This window comes from Microtus oregoni, unplaced genomic scaffold (assembly GCF_018167655.1).
Source record: "Microtus oregoni isolate MIOR12 unplaced genomic scaffold, Mior012 000155F_ref0000269, whole genome shotgun sequence".
Lineage (NCBI taxonomy): Eukaryota > Metazoa > Chordata > Mammalia > Rodentia > Cricetidae > Microtus > Microtus oregoni.
In genome coordinates, this window is record NW_024544810.1 from 481,135 (window position 1) to 503,960 (window position 22,826).

The window sequence follows — 22,826 nt, forward strand, 5'->3', positions numbered from 1 at the left end:
AAGTTTAAAATTCTAGAAAGATACATAAAAAGCTATAATGCAGGTGACCTACCCTATAGTAGGTAGAGAAACAATACCAATTTCCTCATTTTTATAGTTTGATTATGTTTGACCATGAAAATATATTATTTATTCAAAAATTAAATATAAAAAGTGTTAAATTTGCTGAGTAGCCTTAAGTCTCCCCCTCTCTGTTTCTCTATCTCAACAATTCGCTTAGCTAAGCTAAGAAAAACTCCTAGACTTAGAAGCAGAATATATGGTTAAGAATACAAACTTTAGGACTAGGAAGATGACTCAATGGTAAAGTGCTTGTCATCAAGCCATATGGACCTGAGTTCAGTTCTCCAATAGTCACATAAAAATCTGGGTGTAATAATGTGTATCTGTAATACTATCACTGGGGAGGCAGAGACAGAAGGACCCCTGAAGCTTGTTTGCCACCTAGTATTCATGAATGGGGCATCTACAGGTTTAGCAAGAGACCCAACATCGAACTCTGGAGCCAACCATCTGAGATTCAACCTTACTTCTTCTGTATACTGCTGATTATATGACCTTTAAGCAAGCTACTTAGTGTCCTTGGCTCTTCTTTTGCGCATGCTTAAAATAGAGAGAAGGATTTAATATTAAGTATTCTTCCTACCCTTCGTTCTAAGCAAGCACAATAGCTACCGTTGCTTTTATGTCTCATCTGCAAAGCATGGAGGTTATTATGGTTGTTTGTGGGGGGTTAGCGATGGTACACGTGATGTGAAACACTCAAAAGATTTCTGACATATAAGACTACAGTAAGTGCTAGTAAATAATATTATTTAAGGATTAGAATACAATCTCTGCCCTTAACTTCAGGCAAATAATACATTCCGTGAGCTTCAATTTCCTCATCTATAAATAGAAGACCCAAATAATACCTGCCAAAGAGATAATGACACAATGGATTTAAGTGCACCCTATGGAATAAAATATATTCAGTTAGGAAGTCAAGCATTGCCACAGAAAAAACAGAGAGTCGTGCTAAATGAAGATTCCAGCTGCTCAAGATACTCCATTTCCACTTCCAGCATTCAGAATGAGGTTACCACTAACAGACAAATGACAGTCCTTAAAGGCACTGAATCAACTATATTAGCATCAGAAAATGAGTATCAGTTTTTGCTTCCTAAAAGCAAGTCAACAAGAAGGACTACACAACAGTGCCAGCCATTCCACTTACAGATGATACAGTGTTTTCTGGAAACTGTTCCTATTTCTCGGAGGTGCTTAGGCTCTATGCTACCCCAACTTCCTTTAGCTGCTTACAAAAAAGGAGAGAAGGAAATGGCACAAGTATAAAAGGCTCACATACACCTGATTCACAAAGAGAAAAACAGTAACTTAATTAAGGCCATCAATTCTCTCGATCCTAGCAACCAGCTCTTAGAGTTTCACATATAAGGCCCTTGCATATACATTTCTGCTTTGTACTTCACAGTAGCCTGAGGAGTCATGGTTCTCAGTTTAGAAGTAAGAATGTGACTTACCACTTCTCCTACCCACTGCTTTATGGAATTGGAAAGAACAACAGATTAAGAGCCAGAAAAGACAGTTCTAGGAAACGTGCTTTGGAATCCATACAACTCTATACATTTGGAATTTGAAAAGACTGCAATATCAGGGTCAAACACAAAACCGAAGTTTCCATCCTCTAGGCAAAAACTGGCGCTTGTTATGGTTTCAATATAAAATGTTCTCAACAAGCTCATCATGTTGAATGTTTGGTCCCCAGCTGGTAGCACTATTTTGGGAGCTGATAGGATCTCTAGGAGATGGGACCTAGCTAGAGGCATGCTTTTGAAGGTTATTCATCCCTACACTTTTTTTTGTTCTGCTTTTGTTTGGGGGGAGGGATTAGAGACAGGGTTTCAGTATATAGCCCTGGCTGTCCTTCCAACTCTGTAGACCAGGCTAGCCTTGACCTCACAAAGATCCTTCTGTTTCTGCCTGCCAAGTTCTGGGGTTAAAGCGCCACCACCACCCGGCTTGTTCTGCGTTTTGTCAGTAATGCGATAAATGCCCTCCTTTGCTCATATCCCTGTTACCATGATATTCTGCATCAAAATCCCAGAACTGATGAAGTTAAGGACCATGGACTCTCCTCTAAAACCCTGAGCCAAAATAAACCCTTCCTCCCTTAAGTTGCTTCTGTCAAGTATTTGGTCACAATGGCAAAAAAAGCAACTAACATGGTGACTAGCAGAGCAGGAAAATGAACACCAAATAGAGAGCTCCAGAAAAGAATCCCCCAAGAAGAGCTAGCTGCATCTTCTATCTAAATAGGATACTGTGGGCCTGCAAAATGTCTCAGTAGGTAAAAGTCCTTGATGCCAAGACTGACAGACTGACTTTGATCCCCTGGGAAAACTGACTTCTGTAAGTTGTCTTCTAACCACCACAAGGGGTCATGGCATTAGCACACATGTGCACACGTGTACACACACACACATATAAATAAATAAATGGATCAAAATTTTAATGAATTTTGCAGCTTCCTAGAAACTATGACTTTTATTGTGTACCAGTTTTGTGGCGATCTTGTGAGGGAAGTACAGCAAGAAACAGGAACCTAAAAATGTAACTACCCACACACAAACGTTTTTATCATTCTGCCCTGTTCTATTTTTCACTCCTTAGTTCTTAGAACTCCCATAATTTTTAAATTTGTTTTATTTTTACCTTTTAAAGGTTTTGTCTGCTTTTGCTTTATTCACTGTATAGTACCTAGAATAAGTACATAACAGATACTCAATAATATTACTGAATGTGTAAATAGAGGGATATTTACACGTGGGGGGATGTGGGGGACGGAGAGAGAAAAAACCTCCTTTTACATATGGATAAACTGGTATCCGGAGGTCTTAAGCAAATTTCCTTGGAAGAATTTCTGAAGCTTCCAGTCTTAGCCTCTTGCCCTCACCTCACCGCATATCCGGTTCAGTAGCATTTCACCTGTGCAAAAACAGTTCTTGCAAATCCGTTTGCCCTCTCTTGAACCAAAGGTAACCTATAGTTTTCCCCTTTTATCGGCACACTTATCCATTCTACAAACATATACAAAATGTCTGCTGTGTATTCAAAAGTCACTTAGACACACCTAATTGTGTGTGCATGCACACACGCCAGCACACACACACAATTGCCTTTACATACATGCATATGAATACACATACACACAGAGATGCGTCTCAGGAACACTTGAAGGGTCATTATGAAAGCTGTGTACTGCAGGCCTGACTCTGGAGAGTCAAACAAATTAATTGTAACCTTGGAAAAGCAGAGACAAAACATCTCAGTTTCAACCTTAGGGGTAATATCATGAACACTTACAATTTAGAACAGGGGTCCAGAGATACTTGGCCAAACAGTATTCCAAATATTTTGCTGAAAGTGTTTTTCTGGATTATTAACTCTTCAGTTTAGCTACCTTGCAGATTTGGGACTTCCAGATCCATAGTTATATGAACCAATTTCTTAAAACTAAATCTCTCTTTCTTACCACTCCTTGCCCTCTCATCTCCAGAGAAGCCTAGATAATAAAGAAACTGAAGCATTAAAAGATTTAAATGATTGACCAAAATTACACAGCTGGTCGGGGGGGAGAACCAAAAATTCTAACTCCAGTACTATTTTTACCTTGCCCTACAGCTCTTAGTTAATCCAGTAGAAAGCTCCTTTGATTCCATCTTTGAAATGAATATCAGCCTGTCCTCCTTTATTCTGCTCTACTATTTCTGCCAGTCTTTCAACTGAGCTCGGCTTCTCCACTTTCAACTCTCCTATTCATTCTCTCTATAGTCCATAAAAGTCATCTTCTCCAATTATAAAGTAGCACCAAGTAACATCTAAACACTGTATTGCATTGAGACTAAACAGTGTTTGTTAGATGCCCAATATTACCATGCACACTCTGGAGCATGTTAATTCACTTAATTTGCACAGTAATCCTATGGCAATGAAAGATTAGGTTACTTGCTACAAGGCACCTAGTTAAGACGTGATGGAGTCAGAATGTGAATCCAGGCACTCTACTTCTTTTTCTTTCTTTCTTTGAATTTTTTTTCAAAAGTTTTTTTTGGCATTTTACATACCAACCACAGTTCCCCCTCCCTCTCCTCCTCCTGCTACTCCCCACCTCTCCCCCAAACCCCCCATCTACTCCTCAGAAAGGGTAAGGCCTCCCTTGGAGAGTCTACAAAGTCTGGCATGTCAAGTTGAGGCAGGACCAAGATTCTCTCCCCTGTATCGAGGCTGAGTAAAGTATCCTTCCATAGGAAACGGGCTCCAAAAAAACCAGTTCATGCACTGGGCATCCATGCATGTCTCTCTTAGTGTCCTCCTTATTACCTAGCTTCCTAGGGGTTATGGATTGTAGCCTGGTTATCCTTTTCTTTACATCTAATATCCACTTATGAGTGAGTAGATACCATGTTTGTATTTCTGAGTCTGGGGTACATCACTCAAGATTGTTGTTTTCTAGTTCCATCTGCTCAAGCACTCTACTTCTGGAGTCCACATTATTGGCCACCTAACCACACCACCCTCAAGTACAGCCAATATACATCATCTCTAAGCTTACACAGTCCTACATGAGACAATACATGTATGATTGCTTTCATATCTCTCTACTTACCTCCCTCTTGCCTTGGATTTTGGTCACAATGGTCTTTCCAAAGTATGTCACACTGTATCAACTGGAAGGCTTTTGTATTTGCTATTCTTGCTGCCTTCTCTCAGCTCAGAAAACTCACCATCTCCCTTGTTTTTTCTTGCAATCCAAATGCATCAAGATTTTTTTTTCTCAAATCCCTCCACAGCTGACTCAGCTTAAATGTCACTTTTTGGCATGTCGGGCAAGTGCTTTAATAGGTTCTCTCCATCATGCCAATAGAACCTCTTAGAGACAGCTTAATGCATTTCTGTTCCCCATTATCTGGTTTCTATTAGTTAATAGCTTAGTCACTAGTACAACTAGTCATGTTATAAAACACCCACATTGTGTTACTCAGTTTCTTCAGTGTAACAAAAAAAAAAAAAAAAAACTGGGCCTTCTTGGTCTCTCTTTAAACAAAGAATCCAGGAAGCCTTCGGATGAAGGAAGAATTTTTTCCTTATAAATGAATTATGGCTGGATCTCTTCACATTTAAAGAAGAGGAATTTGATGTCTGCTCTTCTAAAATATGAATTCAGGGAAGTAGAACATATTTTACCCTGTCCACCAAAATGTGTCCCCTGTGACCTATAAGGAATAATACATGTTCCTCCTGCAGGTAAAGAGTAGCATTGTCTATACAGTTCTTTCTTGGCTCTACTTGGCTTTACTAATGTGATTCTCATAGCCGAACAGGATGACAGTTCAATATGTCACTGTGTCTGAATTTTTGGTCAAACATTAATTTGGGTTTGTCTATGAGGGCATTTCGGGCTATAATTAACATTTGAGTCAGCAGATTACATAAAGCGCACTGCTTATTCTGATGTGTGTGGGCCTCATATAATCAGTTGAAGATAATAACCCAGCTGACTATGGACTGAAACTTCTGAAACGATGAATACAAATAAATCCTTCCACCCAAATAGTTGAGCAACATACCAGAGCATCCAGAAGCTACTTCTATGGCATATTGTCTCATAGATTATTTGTTTTATGCTTTATCTTCAGCTTAGAATGCCTATGATTCTTAGTACCCTACCGCATGCCAACTCTGCTATCTAAGAAGCTTAAAAGTATCACTTAAATACATCTTTTAATCAAAGTCCAATCTAGTCCTCTTTAACCTTGTACTCCTGGATTTCTGATAATTATCTTCTTGATACTCACAGTGCTCAGCCCAGGTTGGATGCATTTCTTCTCTAGTCACTCAAAAACACCTTAAAGGGCTTGAGAGATGGCTCAGTTGCTAAGAGCACTTGCAGCTCATACACAGGACATGGATTCACTTTAGAGCACCCATAAGGCAGTGCACAACTATCTGTAACTCCATTTTCAGGTGGTCTGAGACCCTCTTCTGGCTTCTTCAGGCACACAGTGGTGCATGTACATCTATGAACTCGTATCCATAAAGAAATAAGTAAATCGATCCATCCACAGGTCCCTTATAGGCTACCTCTACTACCCTAATGTACTCTTATTTCCTCCTTCAGGGTCTAGCCTGACATGGTTCACTTTGTAACAGACAGAGACCACTACAGAAAACCACAACCAATCAAAATGCAGTGTTGTAGAACTCAATCCCAATGAGTAACATCTACAAATGACCCCACACCTAAGGTTTGGGGAACATTGTGGAGGATGGGACAGAAAGATTGAAAAAGACAAACAATCAGGGAGTTTGCTGTGAGACTGTGTCTCCTAGGAGTGACAGAAGCTAGACCCATACAGTCTCAACCACATGACTGCTCAAATGTGAATAGAACAAGGACAATACCAGTGGATGTGCCAAAGTGGATGGGGAAAAGACCATAAGGACCCAAAGCTACACAAAGAACTATGGGCAGCTGAGGAAAGCTGAGAGTGGGGAAAGTGGTCTCCAAAGAAGAGGACATCCATTGGTTGTCCAGGATGAAATAGCACTAAAACATACATACAATTAACATTATATAGACTGAACAGGTTATATTTAGGTGTGTGTGTGTGTGCATGTGTGCGTGTGCGTGCGTGTGTATAATAACAATGAATGAAAAAAGACCCATGAATTCAAAGGAGAGCTGGAAGGGATACATATGAGGGTTTGGAGGGAAAAAAGGGGAAGGGGAAATGTAATTATAATTTCAAAAATAAACAAGTGAGTATAGAAATAGTTCTTAATAAAAAATAGTTTTAAGCACGTTGAAAACATAATTCAAATCTTGTTTTGATTGGGTCATATTTCCGTTTTATATAGTACCTTAGAAATCACAGCCAGTTGATCAACATTCATTTTCCTTAATGAGGCCTATTAAAATCTATCACATAACAAATTATGGATGGAATACTTTATAAAAATAAAATCAGGTATCAAAACTTTTTGAAGTAAAGGGAATTAACTGTGTCTGTACTCTCTCTTTCAAGGTCACAACGAAGCAAGGGCATGTCACCTGGCAGCACTCACTGGACTCAGTGGATGCCAAAATGAATACATGAAGTTGGGAGGGAGACGTGGTGGGGGGGTCTGAAAAGAATGCTAATGGAGACAATGGGTGTGGATATGATCAAAACGCATTGTTTACATATATGTTACTCTCAAAGGATAAATGATACATATTTAATGGTAGAAATGTGCTGCAACATTGTTGTTAGTCAGTGCTAACAACTCTAGTCATAACTGGCCATTAATAAGAGACACAAAAGAATCTATTGCAGACATAAAAATGAGGCTTTATATATGTAGCAATAGACAAAAATTCTCCAAAGCATATAGTTAAATGAAAAGGAGGAGAGTCTACATTGCTATATATATGAAGTAAAGAAAAATGTGTGTTGCATATGTATGTACTTATAAAGGCAAAGACTATCTCTTCCTGAATGCCCAAGAGATTGATAACAGTAGTCGCCTCTGGGTAAAGTAACAAAGTAGAGGGTTTCAGCAAAGAAAGAAGACATACTATTCATCATGAAAATGTCTCATTCCGTACCTCAAGCTGGCTTAGAACTCTCTATGTAGTCAGGTTTGACATGAACTTGTAGTAGTTCTCCTAAGTCTCCTGAGCACTGAGATTATAGACATGGACCACCACACACAACTGCTTTATTTCTCGAATTCTGTACCCTGCACATGTATTAACTTATCCAAAATAAAGTTATTTTTTTATCCACCAATGACATAGAAAAGAAAACACATTGAGTTATTACTAAGTGTTGACATGTCAATTTTCAAATTTTCCCCCTTTCAATTAAGTATATGCCTTGGAGATTTTTATACATTACTATATATAGAGAACTGCCTTTTTTGTATGGCTTGAAAGAACCCTGAGGAATATAATATGATTAGTGAGTGATTCTTTGCATATGAGGCTGATTTTCTGAGCCAAGTGAGATGGATTTTGACTCTCAAGGAAACGTAAAATATTTATGTAGATTTTTTTATCTGTGTCAGGCACTGTTCAAGGTACTTTATGTGTATACTTATATTTTCTTTACAACTACGTTGTAAAATATGCATGTATTACAGCTATATTCCCAAATGTGAAGATAAAGACGCCAAGGAGTAGATTGAGATACACAAGACATGCAAGCAATAAAGGACCAGAGGAAACAGTTGATTGTAGGTAACCTGGGTCATGGATTTATCCCTTTAACCATTACACATGTCACTGGCACCAACGTTGAAGACAAAAGCTAGAAGACTGTGTATGCTATACTGTCAGCACCCAGAAATTTACAATTGATCAATAAATTACAGGATAGATATATAAGTAGAGGGATGGGTAGAAGAACGGCATGTGTATAAGTGAGCTGCATTTAGAGAGCACAGATAATAGAAGAAGGAGTACAATGGTCATGGGTGGGCAGCTTGTATATAATATAAAAATGTTTGCCATCAGATAGATGAGAATTTGATATCTGATACTGTCATTTCATTAACACTGAGCAAGATGTTTAAATTATCTATCCTTGTTTCCCAACTGGACTAGATTATAAACTCTCAGAAGACAGAGATACACGTTTCAGTTTCCTTCCCCAATGCATTTCTCTAGTCCAGAAGAATGCTGGACTAGAGAGAATATATCCAGTCAGCAACTGTGCATTAGGTTATAAACTAACAAATCCACAAATATAGAGAGACATAATGACTTTGTAAGAACTAATGTGAAGATTGGTTGAGATAGCTTTCCATATAACAAGTACACAACTGGTAAGCTTCTCTTCTTTGGGCCCTACTAAATTTATCTTACCGAGAATGTACTGTCAATTGGGAACTTACTTCTGTGGATTCATTTTATTTAGATATTGAATATCTTTGTGGCCCTGGCTAAAGCACCCTTCCTCTCCAAACTTGCGCTCACAATCTATCAAATGAGTGATACTTAAGCACGTTACAGCTCGGGAGAATGCCAGATAGACAAAACCTTTGCTTTTCAAAATTTTAAGCTATGACTCAAGACATAAAGTAGGGATAAGTTAAAGAGAGAGATTCAGACTCCTGTCTGTCCCTTCTCTGTCTTTCTGAGGCATGTCCATAGTAACTATGTAGCTTTATGTCAAGAATCTGCAAAACTTTTTGTGTGGCTAGCCAACTACTAAGGACGTTAGACAGCATGAACCATATAAACGCTTGTAACCATTCAACTTTGCTTAATTAGCCGTAGAAAATAAATGATGGCGTCTATGGTTCAAAGTATGATATAAGCCCTGAAATTTGGGTTTCATAATTCCATATACTTATGCCACCAAAGATACCTGTTTTGATTTCGCCCTAACTATTTAAATACTATGAAACCCATTTTTAACTTGTGAGCTAACTCAGCCTGGCAGACTACAGAGTGCTCGTCCCTAGTCTAAAGATTTGGGCAAAAGTGCACCTAAGTTGAACCCTATACCTGAGGCGGCTTAGAAGCAACATGGGCACTACAGAAAGCAAAGTCTACAGTGTTGCCCTGAAAGTTCTGAAATCAGATGACAAAAGTGCTTGGTATGGAGACAAAATGGCCAGAAATAAAAGGACCAAAAATAAAAAGCAAAATTTTTCTACTCTATAACAGGCCATAAACTTTCCCCAGGACTCTGGAGAAAGATTAATTCTTACTCCTTAATGAGGGAAGTCCAGCCTCCATCCGAGAACCTTAGGCTCTAGTCCAACCTAAGAAAAGGACAAATGGCCATAACTCTGCTCCTGGACTGTGGGGAGCTCAATGAAGCCCCTTTCTCTTTCAGGACTTATGAGGCCCTGAGACAATACAAGGTCCCATAGTCTCCATCTTGGTGAACAAGCTTCATGTAATCTGATGTGGCAAAGAACCAAATTATATTTTTAGCTACCAGCACTAATTTTTCAGCCCAATTCACCTCCGCTGGGGTTCAACCTTCAAGTCCCAGGCTTCCTCATATATATTGATGGTGAGTCCCAACACCTCAGTTTACATGCCTTTTAAACTGCATAACAGATACATATCTTTGCACTCATCCCTTTCTGGTCCTATCTAGCGGCACTATCTTCTTTGTAGGCAGAGCTATCCTCTACCTATGTTTCAGGCCCAGTGAAACATCCTTGAGACTCTAAAGGCTCTTACGGTGCTTTTATCAACAAATCACTGTTAGGTTGTAGAGAGGAAAGAAGAGGAAAAAAGAGAGTCATAGCATCAAGTTGTCCTTCAGGCAAATGTCATTAATGCCAGCAACATGAAAACACAAGGTATCTTCTTTTCAGGTCACTTTTGAGGTGGTCAGAAGGTCAAGGTGTTGTACCACACAGAAGTAGTTAAAGGTCCCTTTATATTACCAAATAAGGTTTAATGACCCAATGTGCCTGTAGCTTTATATAGGGACATGCACTTACAATGTTCTAATATATTCTTGTGTGAACAGTCAGATGGAGACTTCTGGAAAACAACAAGCCTGTTTAATATGTGACCTGAGGGACATGATCCTTGGTTAGGATCGACAGTGCTCAGTCTGCCTCTGTCTCCAGGCAGTGGATAGGTGGGTATGGTCTTGTCCAACTTACAACCCTTTCTATTTAGGGCCTGATTAACTGGAAAGCCTATTTCCAGAAATGATGGGTTTCCTGCTTATGTGGCATGACAATTTCCTGTCTGATCATGTCCCCAAAGTCTTCCCCAAAGACTCTACTATAGATACCTACATCACTCAACAAATTCCACCTAAAAGTATGGGATACCTCCACTTTTAGTGCTCACTAAAGATCCTAGCCCAGGGAATGGTGCCACTCACAGTGGGCAGGTCTTCCTTTCTCAATTTCCTTAATCAAGATACTTCTCCACAGGCCTGATCAAGAGAGGCACCATTTCCAGGTGACTTTAGATCTCATGTTGACAATCGAAATTAACTATCACAAGCTCTTAACAATTTTTCTCTAAGGCTCCAATATACTTTAAAACCTGGGGTGTGCTTGCACGGGCACGTGCACACATACACGTGCATGTGTACGCACACGCGCACACACAAAAGTTTATAGTCTCTTATTGATAAGTTGCTACTTACTAGGCAATTGAGACCCTGTAACTTCCCATGCCACCCCCTGTCTTGGCAGTTAAAAAAAAAGTCAGATTCTACAGAATGGTCCACGACCCAGGGGTCACAGTTTCTGATGTTTACACCTTCTTGGAACAGATACCCTCCAGCACTTCCTGATTTTCAGTGTTAGAGTAAAAGGATGTTTTCTTTTCTATTCCTATCCATCCATACTCTGACTTCCTATTTACTTGCCAGTGGCAGAATTCTTCCTCTCAAGACCGTCTTACCTGGGAGCTTTAACGATAGCCAAAGACTTATCTTCCCCTAAATTTCCCACTTAGAGTAACTTCCCTAGGATGTACATGATCTATTAATCAACAACAGAGACTAACCCACTTACAATCTAAATCCAATCTTAGCTCTTTAAAAGTTAGCCTTGTATGGAAACATTTTCTTTTTTCAAAGCCTCCTAAGTCTCAACCAAAAAAACAGGGTATTAAATTATCAAAGGATAAATAAAAACATTATTAAAAAGAAAAAAACAATCAAGTTCCTGGAACTTTATTAGCCTCAAGTCCAAGGAGTCTTTACAGATACCACAGTGATATTATTCTAACCGTGGGGACTCCTGCTGCCACACAACTAAGGACCTTCTTGAGCAGGGCAGAGTTTTGTGGAACTCGGTTCCCCAGTTTGACCATGAAGTTAAACCTCTTGATGAAGCCTAAAACGGATCAGAGGAAGAGTAAAAAGACTGGGTTCTTGTAATGGCATGGGCCTTAGCTATCCTAAAGTATGCACTAATGGACTCCCTAGTACTAGTTCGCCCTGACCTTACTACACCCCTTTCTCTGTAATGTACATGAGTAAAAGAAAGTAGCACTGTGAATATTAACAAACCTGTGGCCCAGCAGGTCCCAGTTGTTTATGTGAAATCCTTCACATACACCCAGGCAAAGGACTAAAGTACCTACTAGTTTAGTAGATATCATCACCAGACAGAGGACTCCTCACTAAAACAGAGGGGGCCTATTTCCCTCTTAGTTCCTCAGCCCCTATAGTCTAACAATGGTCTGCCTTTCATTTCCAAAACCCCTCAGGAAGTGACTGAAGCTTGTAAAATTGAGCATTATGTAGCTTGGCTCCACCAATCTTCTGGAAATGTAGAAAGGGCTCATTTAACCCTTAAGAGATCTCTCTCTAAGCTGTGTTCAACACTCAATAGTCTGGCCTACTCTTCTCCCAAGTGCACATTTGTGATTTCACATGACTCCCAATTCTACAACTTACCTCAGCTCCTTCAAAGTCCTTTGTAGTCATCCCTCCCTTCAGACAGACTCTGGACTAGATTCAGATATTCAGCATCTATTTCAGCATATTATCACTGAAGCAAACAATCAAGGCTGTCGCTGAGTACCAGAACAAGCATAGTGCAAGACTGAATCCATCTTCCAGAAATGGCTTTTCACATTAACCCTAGAGACTGGGTCTCTCTTAAGCCCTCCTCCCACAAAACAAAAAGCTACTCAATGCTATCAGAAATGGATTCTATCAAATCCTTCTATAATGTCTCCAACTACACTCAAACTGCAAGGCCTATCACTATGCATTTGGGGGGGGGGGCATAATTAAGACCGCTTCACCCACAAGATGCTCAAAAAAGCTATTCTTGGGAGGCTCTTGGTTCTTGGAGATCTGTCCACTCTTCTAGAGAAACCTAAGACTCTTCCATGACATCCCCAGACCCCAGTAAGGAGCCAAGACTCACTAAGTCACGTTTCTGAGTTCTGCAATATACTTTTATAACCTTCTCTTTTCCTTCCTTTGCCATCTTACAGAATCCTACTCAGTTTAGAGAGTTCGTGTTAGACCAGTTTCTACAGGGAGACTTGTTCAACTATTCCTGGGCGTAGGTCTTCATGTGCCTTGAGTTATACTATATTGGGGCCTTTTCACTAGCATTTCACTCATAACCTCTATCTTAAAACCAACCCTTAACCCCCCTCCAAACCATTCCTTTGCCTTTCCTGAGTCCGAGGCACTGAAAATCTCACCTGGATATCATTCTTTTATCCAAATAGCCATGACTCTCCTGATGTTCTCTCTCCTGACCCTCCTCCCTTATATTTACACATCTCCTGGCCTGAAAATCTCCTCCCAGATCTCACAGGAAGGACTTGGGACTCATGACTCCTCTAGCACACTTCTTGTTTTTAACTTAGCTCTGGGACTGGTGCGTTCCTGGTCACAAGCCACAAAGCTCTCGGGAAAGTCCAATGTTACCATCCTCACCAACACCTGCCTCCCACCAACGAGGACTGATTTACTCTCCAAGCAATGTCACACTTCTGCCCTTGAACTCCTACAACTACTAGCTCCTCCCCTCCCCAGAATTCTCAAATCTCTTATGCTTTATAGTCTTACGACTGTATGACAGATCAGCAATGCCAAACAGGTCCCCAGATACAAATTCACTGCTTCACAGTTCGAAATCATTTCCAGAAGGGAAGAAATATTCACTCCCTTGTCCATTATTTGCCTTTGCTGATATGTCAAGGTTAGAGGAAAGGAAAAAATACGAAAAAGGTCAAAAATAAGAAGAAAAATTCACCACTCTTTAGTAGACAGACCCGAACTGCTTGAAGCATAACCCAGTGATTTGTGATGTTTTATGCAAACAATTAGAGCCTAACTTATAATGGTTCCTTGAGGGAAAGGCACCTCAAATGGCTAATCTCAAGAAGGGCAAGTGGTGTTATAAATATTACTGCCACAAAATAACGAGTGCCCCTTGAACTCTTTTTAGATAGATCCCACACAAATGGCCCAGGAGGCAAGACTAAATCATTTCTCCCAACTGCTACAAAGGCCTCCATTCAGCGATTTTCATTCATATTCATCCACACCCCCTCAGAATTTGCCTACATGCTCTGGCCACAGTATGTATTATGCTTTAAAATCTTTATAACGATTCTAGTCTGGTAAATAATTTTATACCCCACCCTCCACTTTAGGCTCATCATTTCCACCCTGATCTGTGGGTCTGATCTAGGTTCGGATACCTAAAAAGAAGATTCAAGTTCTGTTTCCACCTCTCACTTTCCCGGCTGTATGTCATTTTAAGACTCTTAGTTCATTGTGTCTACTGTCAGATAGATACGACTCAACTGTCAAGAGTGCTTCTCAATCCCAAGTTCAATATACAGATCACCAACTTCCTACCAGATAGTTACAACTCAAGATTGTCCAGATATCAGACTCAACACCTGGGCTCAGCCTCAGACTATGTTGGCCGTCTGCCTTCTCTAGCCCTTCCCCAAAGGCTGCTCACTCCTCCAGTTTGCATTGCTCATCTCAGTGAAGAACGCCACCCTCCACTTGGTTTCACAAGAATACTCTTGTCGCTGGAAGCAAAGTAGAACAAGATATATCATGACAGCTTCTCTGCTATCATTAGCAACAGGTTTTGTCTCACAATCTAATCCTATGCAGCCTGTAATTCCGTACATCTCTACTGGCAGACATACAGGTAAAGTCATCGTGACAGTGACTGCAGGTATCACCTAACATCCAATTCTTTCTCTTCTTCGTGTCAGAAATCCCAGTCACAAGTTTTTGGTGTAAACTTTGCCAAGCAATGTAAATTATAGCATCATTTAGTCTCCACTGCCGATCAGAGCAGTCATAGTGCAGGTTTTCAATGACGTGAAAGGAAAAGTATCAAATAGGACTTGGGAGAAGATACCTTCATTCTTTTCCTCCTCTTCTGCTCTTCTAAAGTGTGGGTATTAGTAAGTTTCTGGAGCTTCAGCACTTCCTGGACCAGGAAGAATAGCATGCTATGAATACTGGAACAGAGGAATCTTAAAAGACTCCCTGAATCTGCTCTACTGGCCCGCGGATGCTTATCTCCTCATTTCTTGTGTGGAAAAATAAAACTCTCTGTGTTTGAAGCCAATGAAGATGCATCCCTGTAACTCATAGCAGGATCGAATACTGTTAAACTTACAGTAAGCTGGTCATTTCATTTTGTCTATACAAAGCATACTACAAACCCAAATGCTATGACTTGCAGTGTCACAAGGATTCGACAAAGAATTCATCTATAAGAAAGAACTCTGTCGTTTTCTTTAAAGCCGAAGCAAAATGAGCATTGGGCAATGGGAGGTGCAGAACTCTTGGAATGGACAGTATCAGTATACAGTATCTACAGAGAATTTTTTAAAGATTTAAAGTTAAAGTATATTTTGTTACCACTATGCACCAGCAACATAAGCAACTGCAGTACAAAACAATCTTCCCTTTAAAAGGTGTGTAGCTGGTCAAAATATTAAAACAATGGTTGTTTTGACACACATATGTATAGTATATACATGTGTGTGTATGTATGTATTTCAAACTACCATCTTTAATTACTCATCCTTTTCTTTTTTTATTTTTATTTATTTATTAAAGATTTCTGTCTCTTCCCCGCCCCCGCCTCCCATTTCCCTCCCCCTCCCCCTATCAAGTCCCTGTCCCTCGTCAGCCCAAAGAGCAATCAGGGTTCCCTGCCCTGTGGGAAGTCCAAGGACCACCCACCTCCATCCAGGTCTAGTAAGGTGAGCATCCAAACTGCCTAGGCTCCCACAAAGCCAGTACGTGCAGTAGGATCAAAAACCCATTGCCATTGTTCTTGATTTATTTGGTTTCTAGCCATAAATAAAGGACATTGAGCCTATAATTAGTGATCCTAGAGAAGCTAAATAAGAAGGAAATCCCAAAGAAAAACATATAGGCATCCTCCTGAATATTAACCTTCATCAGACGATGAAAGGAGACAGAGACAGAGACCCACACTGGAGCACCGGACTGAAATCTCAAGGTCCAAATCAGGAGCAGAAGGAGAGAGAGCACTAGCAAGGAACTCAGGACTGCGAGGGGTGCACCCACACACTGAGACAATAGGGATGTTCTATCGGGAACTTGCCAAGGCCATCTGGCCTGGGTCTGAAAAAGCCTGGGATAAAACCGGACTCGCTGAACATAGCAGACATTGAGGACTACGGAGTGCTTATCCTTTTCTTTTTTTAAAAAAATTTATTTATTTATTAAGGATTTCTGCCTCCTCCCCGCCACCGCCTCCTATTTCCCTCCCCCTCCCCCGATCAAGTCCCTCTCCCTCATCAGCTCAAAGAGCAATCAGGGTTCCCTGACCTGTGGGAAGTCCAAGGACCGCCCACCTCCATCCAGGTTTTAGTAAGGTGAACATCCAAACTGTCTAGGCTCCCCCAAAGCCAGTACGTGCAGTAGGATCAAAAACCCATTGCCATTGTTCTTGAGTTCTCAGTAGTCCTCATTGTCCGCTATGTTCAGCAAGTCCGGTTTTATTCCATGCTTCTTCAGACCCAGGCCAGTTGGCCTTGGTGAATTCCCGACAGAACATCCCCATTGTCTCAGTGTGTGGGTTCACCCCTCGCGGTCCTGAGTTCCTTGCTCATGCTCTCTCTCCTTCTGTTCCTGACATTCTACTTTACAGGGAAGTCATTGTTCCCTGCATGGTGGTCAGTTTCTGTTAAACCACCTGGAAAAATGTACCCTCAACTGACAAACTGCCTCCATCACATTGCCTATAGGCATGCCTGTGGGGAATTTTCTTGATTAATCACTGGTATGGGAGGGCCCAGCTCACTGTAGGTGGTGCCACTCCTAGGTTGGTGGTTCAGCGTTGTGTTAAAAAAAGCAAGTTGAGTGTGCCATGGGGAGTAAATTATTCTGCAGAGTTCCTTCAGTTCTCCACCTCCAGGTTCTCGCCATGAGTTCCCGCTTTGGCTTCCCACAATAATGAACTATAACCTGTAAGCCATATCAACCTTTTACTTACCCAGGTTGCTTTTGGCCAGTGTTTTATGAGAGCAACAGAGAAGCAAACTAGGACACTCCCACACACAAACAGAATTAACTACATATGCTCATTTGCTTCTTTCATTTTATTAAGGTTCAGAATCATTAAAGGTATTTCTAGATGCGTTTATAAAATCCACAATTCCTCTTGTACTCTCTGTTTTGGATTTTAAATGTGGGTTTGAAATAAACAGTGAGACCACAGTGATTATGAAGACAGAAACAGAACATGACATTTCTGTTACTCTATATGATCAACTCGGGAAATTCGTTTGTGTTTTTAAATCTTAAAGAACAAGACAAAGCTCGGTATAGGGCATAATATCTTTGTTTCATGGCACACAAGTGATAACTCTGAATTCATATTTCTTTAAAATAGAAATGCATTGTTCATTTCCATTAATTGTTTTAAAATTAAAGAACAAATTATGAAAATGAAGAATAGCGCTGACCATTGCATGATTATTACTGAATATAATTTTGTCATACAGAAGAAAATACTAAAAATTGATTTAGCTGGGTGGTAGAGGTGTAGACCTTTAATCCCAACATTCAGGAGACAAAGGCTGGTAGATCTCTGTGAGTTCAAGGTAAGTTTGGTCTACAGAGTGAGTTCCAGGACATCCAGAACTATACAGTGAAACCCTGTCTCAAAATTTTTTTGATTCATTCTAGATACCATACCAAATTTCCAAACCATTAATATTATACTTAATTTTCTTGGAAGATAAGAAATCAAAGCTAATTGACTGAAATGCTAACTAAAACCAAATCTCTATTACCTACACTAGTGGTTAGGAGTCCAACCCAAATCATTCAAATCATTGATTTTTATATGAAATACGCTTGTATGTATATAGTTATTCTTTGTTCTTTCTAACCCAAGTCTCATCCATCTGAGTGCCTCAATAGGTAATAAAAAGAAGACAAACCACTTACAAATTATACTGGCAACACTCCTTCCATCATACACATCATCTCTACCATTATCCTCATGAGCCAAACCATCATTATCTCTAATCTGAACTACTGAAATAGCATCTTCACAATTCTCGTCCTTACCCCACTATCATCTAGTCTTCATATAAAATATAAGTCAGATCAGGACCCTCATCAACTCAAAATCTTTCAATGTCTCATATCAGTCATAAAAAATCCCCATATTTTTTGATCTATTTTTCTTTTCTTTCTGATTTCATCCAACATTTTTCTCCACTTACTAATTCCTTACCTGCTGTATTTTGTTTCTTAAACAAGCCAGTTAGATTTTCTTCTGGTTGGTCCTTATATCTAGCATCCTCTTCTAAATATGCATATGGACCTTAAGTTCTTTCATATTTTTATTTAATTGTTCCTTAACCATAAAGGGTTTAACTGATCTAATATATCATCCCATTCTCATCTCTGTTCTGTTTTCCTGAGTGCTTAACACATCTTGTCATATTATATACTATTTTGTGTGACTGGTTTGTTATCCCCCATCAACCTACTAGATTGTAAACTTCCTAAGCATAATTTGTAATTTATTTTTGTTCATTGCTCTTTTCTGTAACACAGCTATGCAAATTCATAGCAGATAGCCTAACATTTTTTAAGTAAATCAGTGTCTACAATAACACCTTGAAAATAACGGTACTTCTATTCATGGATAAGAATAGTAAGAAAGGCATAAAAATCAGGCCCTTAATCGCAGACTTGTGACTCTGCACAGAATGTTATTTTCATTCTAGACATAATCTGTATTTCAGTGACAACTATCATTTCCGGAGGAAGCTATAAATCGGCGTACTGAACAATTTATCATCCAACATGAACTCACAGTTAAACATCCTGCATCCACTAAAAGACAGCAATTTCCGTAAACTCTTTAAACTCTTCAACAATATCTTATGAGTTACATGGTAACACGTGAGTTAATTTACGGCTCTCAAATGTGGGGAAAAATTCAATGTGTAGTGTAAATAAAAGGGCCATATTACAAAATGGTGACTACATATTACTCCCCATTTTTCTCTCACAATCTTTACTAGTTTACTTTTTTACTTAAAAAGGTTTTCATACAATATATTTTGATCATACCCACCCAAATTTATGTTTTCTCTCCCTCCTCAACAAAAACCACAAAAAAGAAAATAAAACAAACAGAAAAATAAAACCTGCACAGATTCAAACCAAACAAAATTCCAGCACTGAGAAGGAAATTTGGACATAGACTTCTACCCCTAACCAAGAAGCTGAAGTTGACACCTGCTGGGAAAGAGAAAATCCATTTTTTTTCCTGTAGAGCATCACTGGGCATATCAATATCAATCCAGAGCAAGTCCTGTGCCCAGGAAAGTTAGCTGGTTTACCAGTTAACTTTTTTTTTTTTTTTTGGTTTTTCGAGACAGGGTTTCTCTGTGGTTTTGGAGCCTGTCCTGGAACTAGCTCTTGTAGACCAGGCTGGCCTCGAACTCACAGAGATCCGCCTGCCTCTGCCTCCCGAGTGCTGGGATTAAAGGCGTATGGCACCAATGCCCGGCTACTAGTTAACTTTTATCCAACATTTACAGGAAGGAGTGTTGGTGGTCATTAGTAATCTTATTTGAGAGAGAGAAATATTCCCAACAGCAAACACCATGGTATAGACTAAAGGTTTTCTGCCTCCCTGGCTAAAATAATAATATATCACCCTCTATCAAGTGGCTAGGTAAATGCTTTGTTGGTGGTGGTTTTTCGAGACAGGGTTTCTCTCTGTAGCAGTATGGCTGTACTGGAACTTGCTTTGTAGACCAGGCTGGCCTCAAATTTACAGAGATTTGCCTGCTTCTGCCTCCCAAGTACTGGGATTAAAGGCATGCACCACCATGTTGAGCTGGTAAATGCTTTTATCATAGAATAGTCATCACTTTGGTCCCCTAAAATCTTATTGAGATTTTTTCCTCACCAAGCAACCTTTAATCCCATAGTGATATGCGAATATGTCATTGGCTTCTTTTAAAATTGGGAAAAGTTCAAATTCTCCATCAATGTAATCTGTCTCCAGCACATGGTTGTGAGTCCTGACATGCCAATCCATTTGCAAGAGGAGGGAACTCTCGCCCAGCCCCAGCTGCCACAAATGACAGAACTTGCATGGAATTTTTCAGGCAACTGTTACAGCATTTGCTTCTACTGGAGAGTCTTTCCTTGATTCATTATTTTCTACCTTTCTCAGCGCCATCTGAAACAGTAATTGGCCGAATGCTAAGGAAGGACAGTGAAGGAGAGTCAGGAGACTCCAATTTACCTCCAAAGAGTTTGTGGCCTTGAGCAAATCTGTTCCATTCTCTGTGTCCTTTGGTGTGCTGGCTAGACTCCAAGGACTCTAATATCTTTACCTGCTCTCACTTTTACTGGTTCTACAAACATTTGATTTAGCCTTGTGAGTCCCCAGGGAAGGAGAGAGTTCTGGGGAAAGGAACTAGGTAAGCCCTTGTATTTAATGACAGAAACTAGCTGCCTTTAAGAACTACTGAAAGAGGAGAGCCTGAGAAAACCCCAAGGAAGGGAGAAGGGGAGTTCCCTTGCATACATTCCTAGCCCACAGCAGATTCTCTCCTTCCTTTAAGAGTAGAAACAAAAAAAGGAGTTCAAGATCAATTTTTGTGAGTGTGTGCCCAATTGCTTCGGGCTCTCTTGCTTTTGCTGCAGATTGTGGGTGGCAGTGCAGAAGTATGTGCTGACACCGGCACCAGCGCCTGCTGACCCAACCCAACTGCCCTCCAATACCCCCTGTCAGTACTGAATACAAAGTCATTGTGGCCTTCCACTCCCCAGTGCCCCTAACCAGACTTGGACTGGCCCTGGCTGATTCAGAGAAGCCTCAAGATTCGGGCACCACTTCCTCTCTGCAAAGGGAAGTCATTTCAAGGTCTCCAGGTATAAAAGGGATCACCATGGCATAAAATGAGCTGAAGATGGTACTAAACACACACCCACACATACAAACAAAAGCACACACTCCTTCCATGGGTGGGGGGTCTGCTTGTTGAATTCCCATTTAGAGGATGAGGGTTTCTGTAGCATCTCTCCTTGACAAAGCCCTAAATGTGGACTGGGTGAGACCATCCCAGGCAAGGATGCTTTGCAGGTCTTTCCCAGATAGCTTCCACCGGGGTAGTTCTGGGCCCTAGAGCTGGCTAGGGGTGACAGGTACGCACAACCTAGTTAAGGGGGTCATGCAGCTATGCTATAAAGCTCTCTACAATTCTTGGTTCTGTGGCTGCTCCCCTCAACCCCTTGCCAGCCTGCTTTCATCCTGAGAGTTTTACTGTAAGACCCTTGCCTCTTTGGCATCCCAGGTGTTACCTGGGATGCTCTTGGCCACTTCATCAATCCCCCAGTTTGAGCCTACCTCAGCCTGGGAGGGCGGCAGAAATGTCTGGGGGAGGGGGGATGGGAGGGGTCTTTACAGGTCTGTCAGGCAAGCAGAGACTCCTAAAATGGCTACAGGAAGCTCATTGGTGTCTGAAGGACAGTGGCGAGGGCGGTGGGCAGAGGTATGGGGGCTCCTGGTGTGGAGGTTAATTTGAGGGGTTTGCGGTTGGATTGGAGGATTAGGGCTCATGCAGGGAAAACTAGAGCTATGTGCACTCACCATTCCCGATCCGCCTCTAATCCACTGCATGGTGTCCACGAAGTCCAGCTTCTGTGAGGCCGGGCGGCTGGCGCGGGTTGTCGCGGGCTCACTGGGAGGTAGGGCTGGGCTGGAGGAAACGAGAGCCCCAGCGCCCCCTCCGCCTCCCCTCCTCCACGGCTCTACAGCCGAATCCCCTCAGCCTGACCTAGCCTTCAGTTAGGTTGTTTCTTGCCGGCGTGCGGGCTGTGCTTCTCCACCCTGCGGCTTCCCAGGGGGCTTGACAGGAAGGAAACACGCAACTGGGGGAGGGGGTCCTCGTGAGCCGCCTTTGTCTTCCTCCAAGGCTTGCAAACTGAGGGGTTGGATGCAGGCGAAAATATAGGGGGAATAACCTCCGCCAAGGGTAAGGCAGCTGCCACCCCTGCCTGCCCTCCTGCTGCTCTCGATTTATATGCAGTTTATTGTGGGGCTTCCCAATTATGTTGACTCAGCGGAAAGTCTTCTCCAAAGTTGCAAAAGGTGTTGGGACAGTCTCTAAATATTAAGATCCTGGCCCACTGAAACCATGCCAGTGACTTCTCACGCCTCTCTCCCTAAGCCCTTCTTCTGTATATTGTCCCGGTGCCCTCTCTCTAGTGTCTAATCTCTTGCGCTTTTATCTGCATTACTTTCACTTCTCAGAATAACCGTGGAAAAGCAAGCATCATTATCTCCATTGTACAGAAAAATAAAAGGCGGTTTGAAAGAGGGAAGGAACCTGTATATGGTCACATAAAAAATAAAGCTCTGACTTTACCCTCTGCAGCAGCTTTCCAAACTTCTTTCAGCTCACTGTGTTCTCTCCCCCCACCTCTCTTTCACACACACACACACACACACACACACACACACACACACACACACGCACACCATTCCAGTAGTCTCCTTTGTATCTTCAGGAATATAGTGGGGAGTCTAAATGATGGATGAATTTTCCCTTTACTTATTTGGCTGAGAATTATAAAAAACGTTTATCAACAGAAACTGCCCACCTTTTCATGACGCCAACTCTGGGCAATGAAACCTAGGCCTGCCCTTTTACATCTGCTGAGAGTTGAGGTTGTCAGCTCCAATCACATCCATTATTATTCTGTCTCATCTCCCATAACTCTGTGAGGTGAACAAAATGGAGTTTCCATTACTCCCTCTGTTAT

At 41.0% G+C, this 22,826-nt stretch overlaps 1 protein-coding gene across 1 annotated transcript in view; it reads right to left on the reverse strand.

Annotated features, from left to right (window-relative positions):
• The window catches only part of LOC121445061 (rho guanine nucleotide exchange factor 9), a 166,509-nt gene extending 144,451 nt beyond the window's left edge, over positions 1-22,058 (reverse strand). Inside the window, exon 1 of the mRNA XM_041647045.1 lies at positions 21,652-22,058. Within this exon, the coding sequence (XP_041502979.1) occupies positions 21,652-21,681 (30 nt within the window). The 5' untranslated portion in view covers positions 21,682-22,058. The remainder of the gene's footprint in view (positions 1-21,651) is intronic.
• Positions 22,059-22,826: the final 768 nt, after the last annotated feature.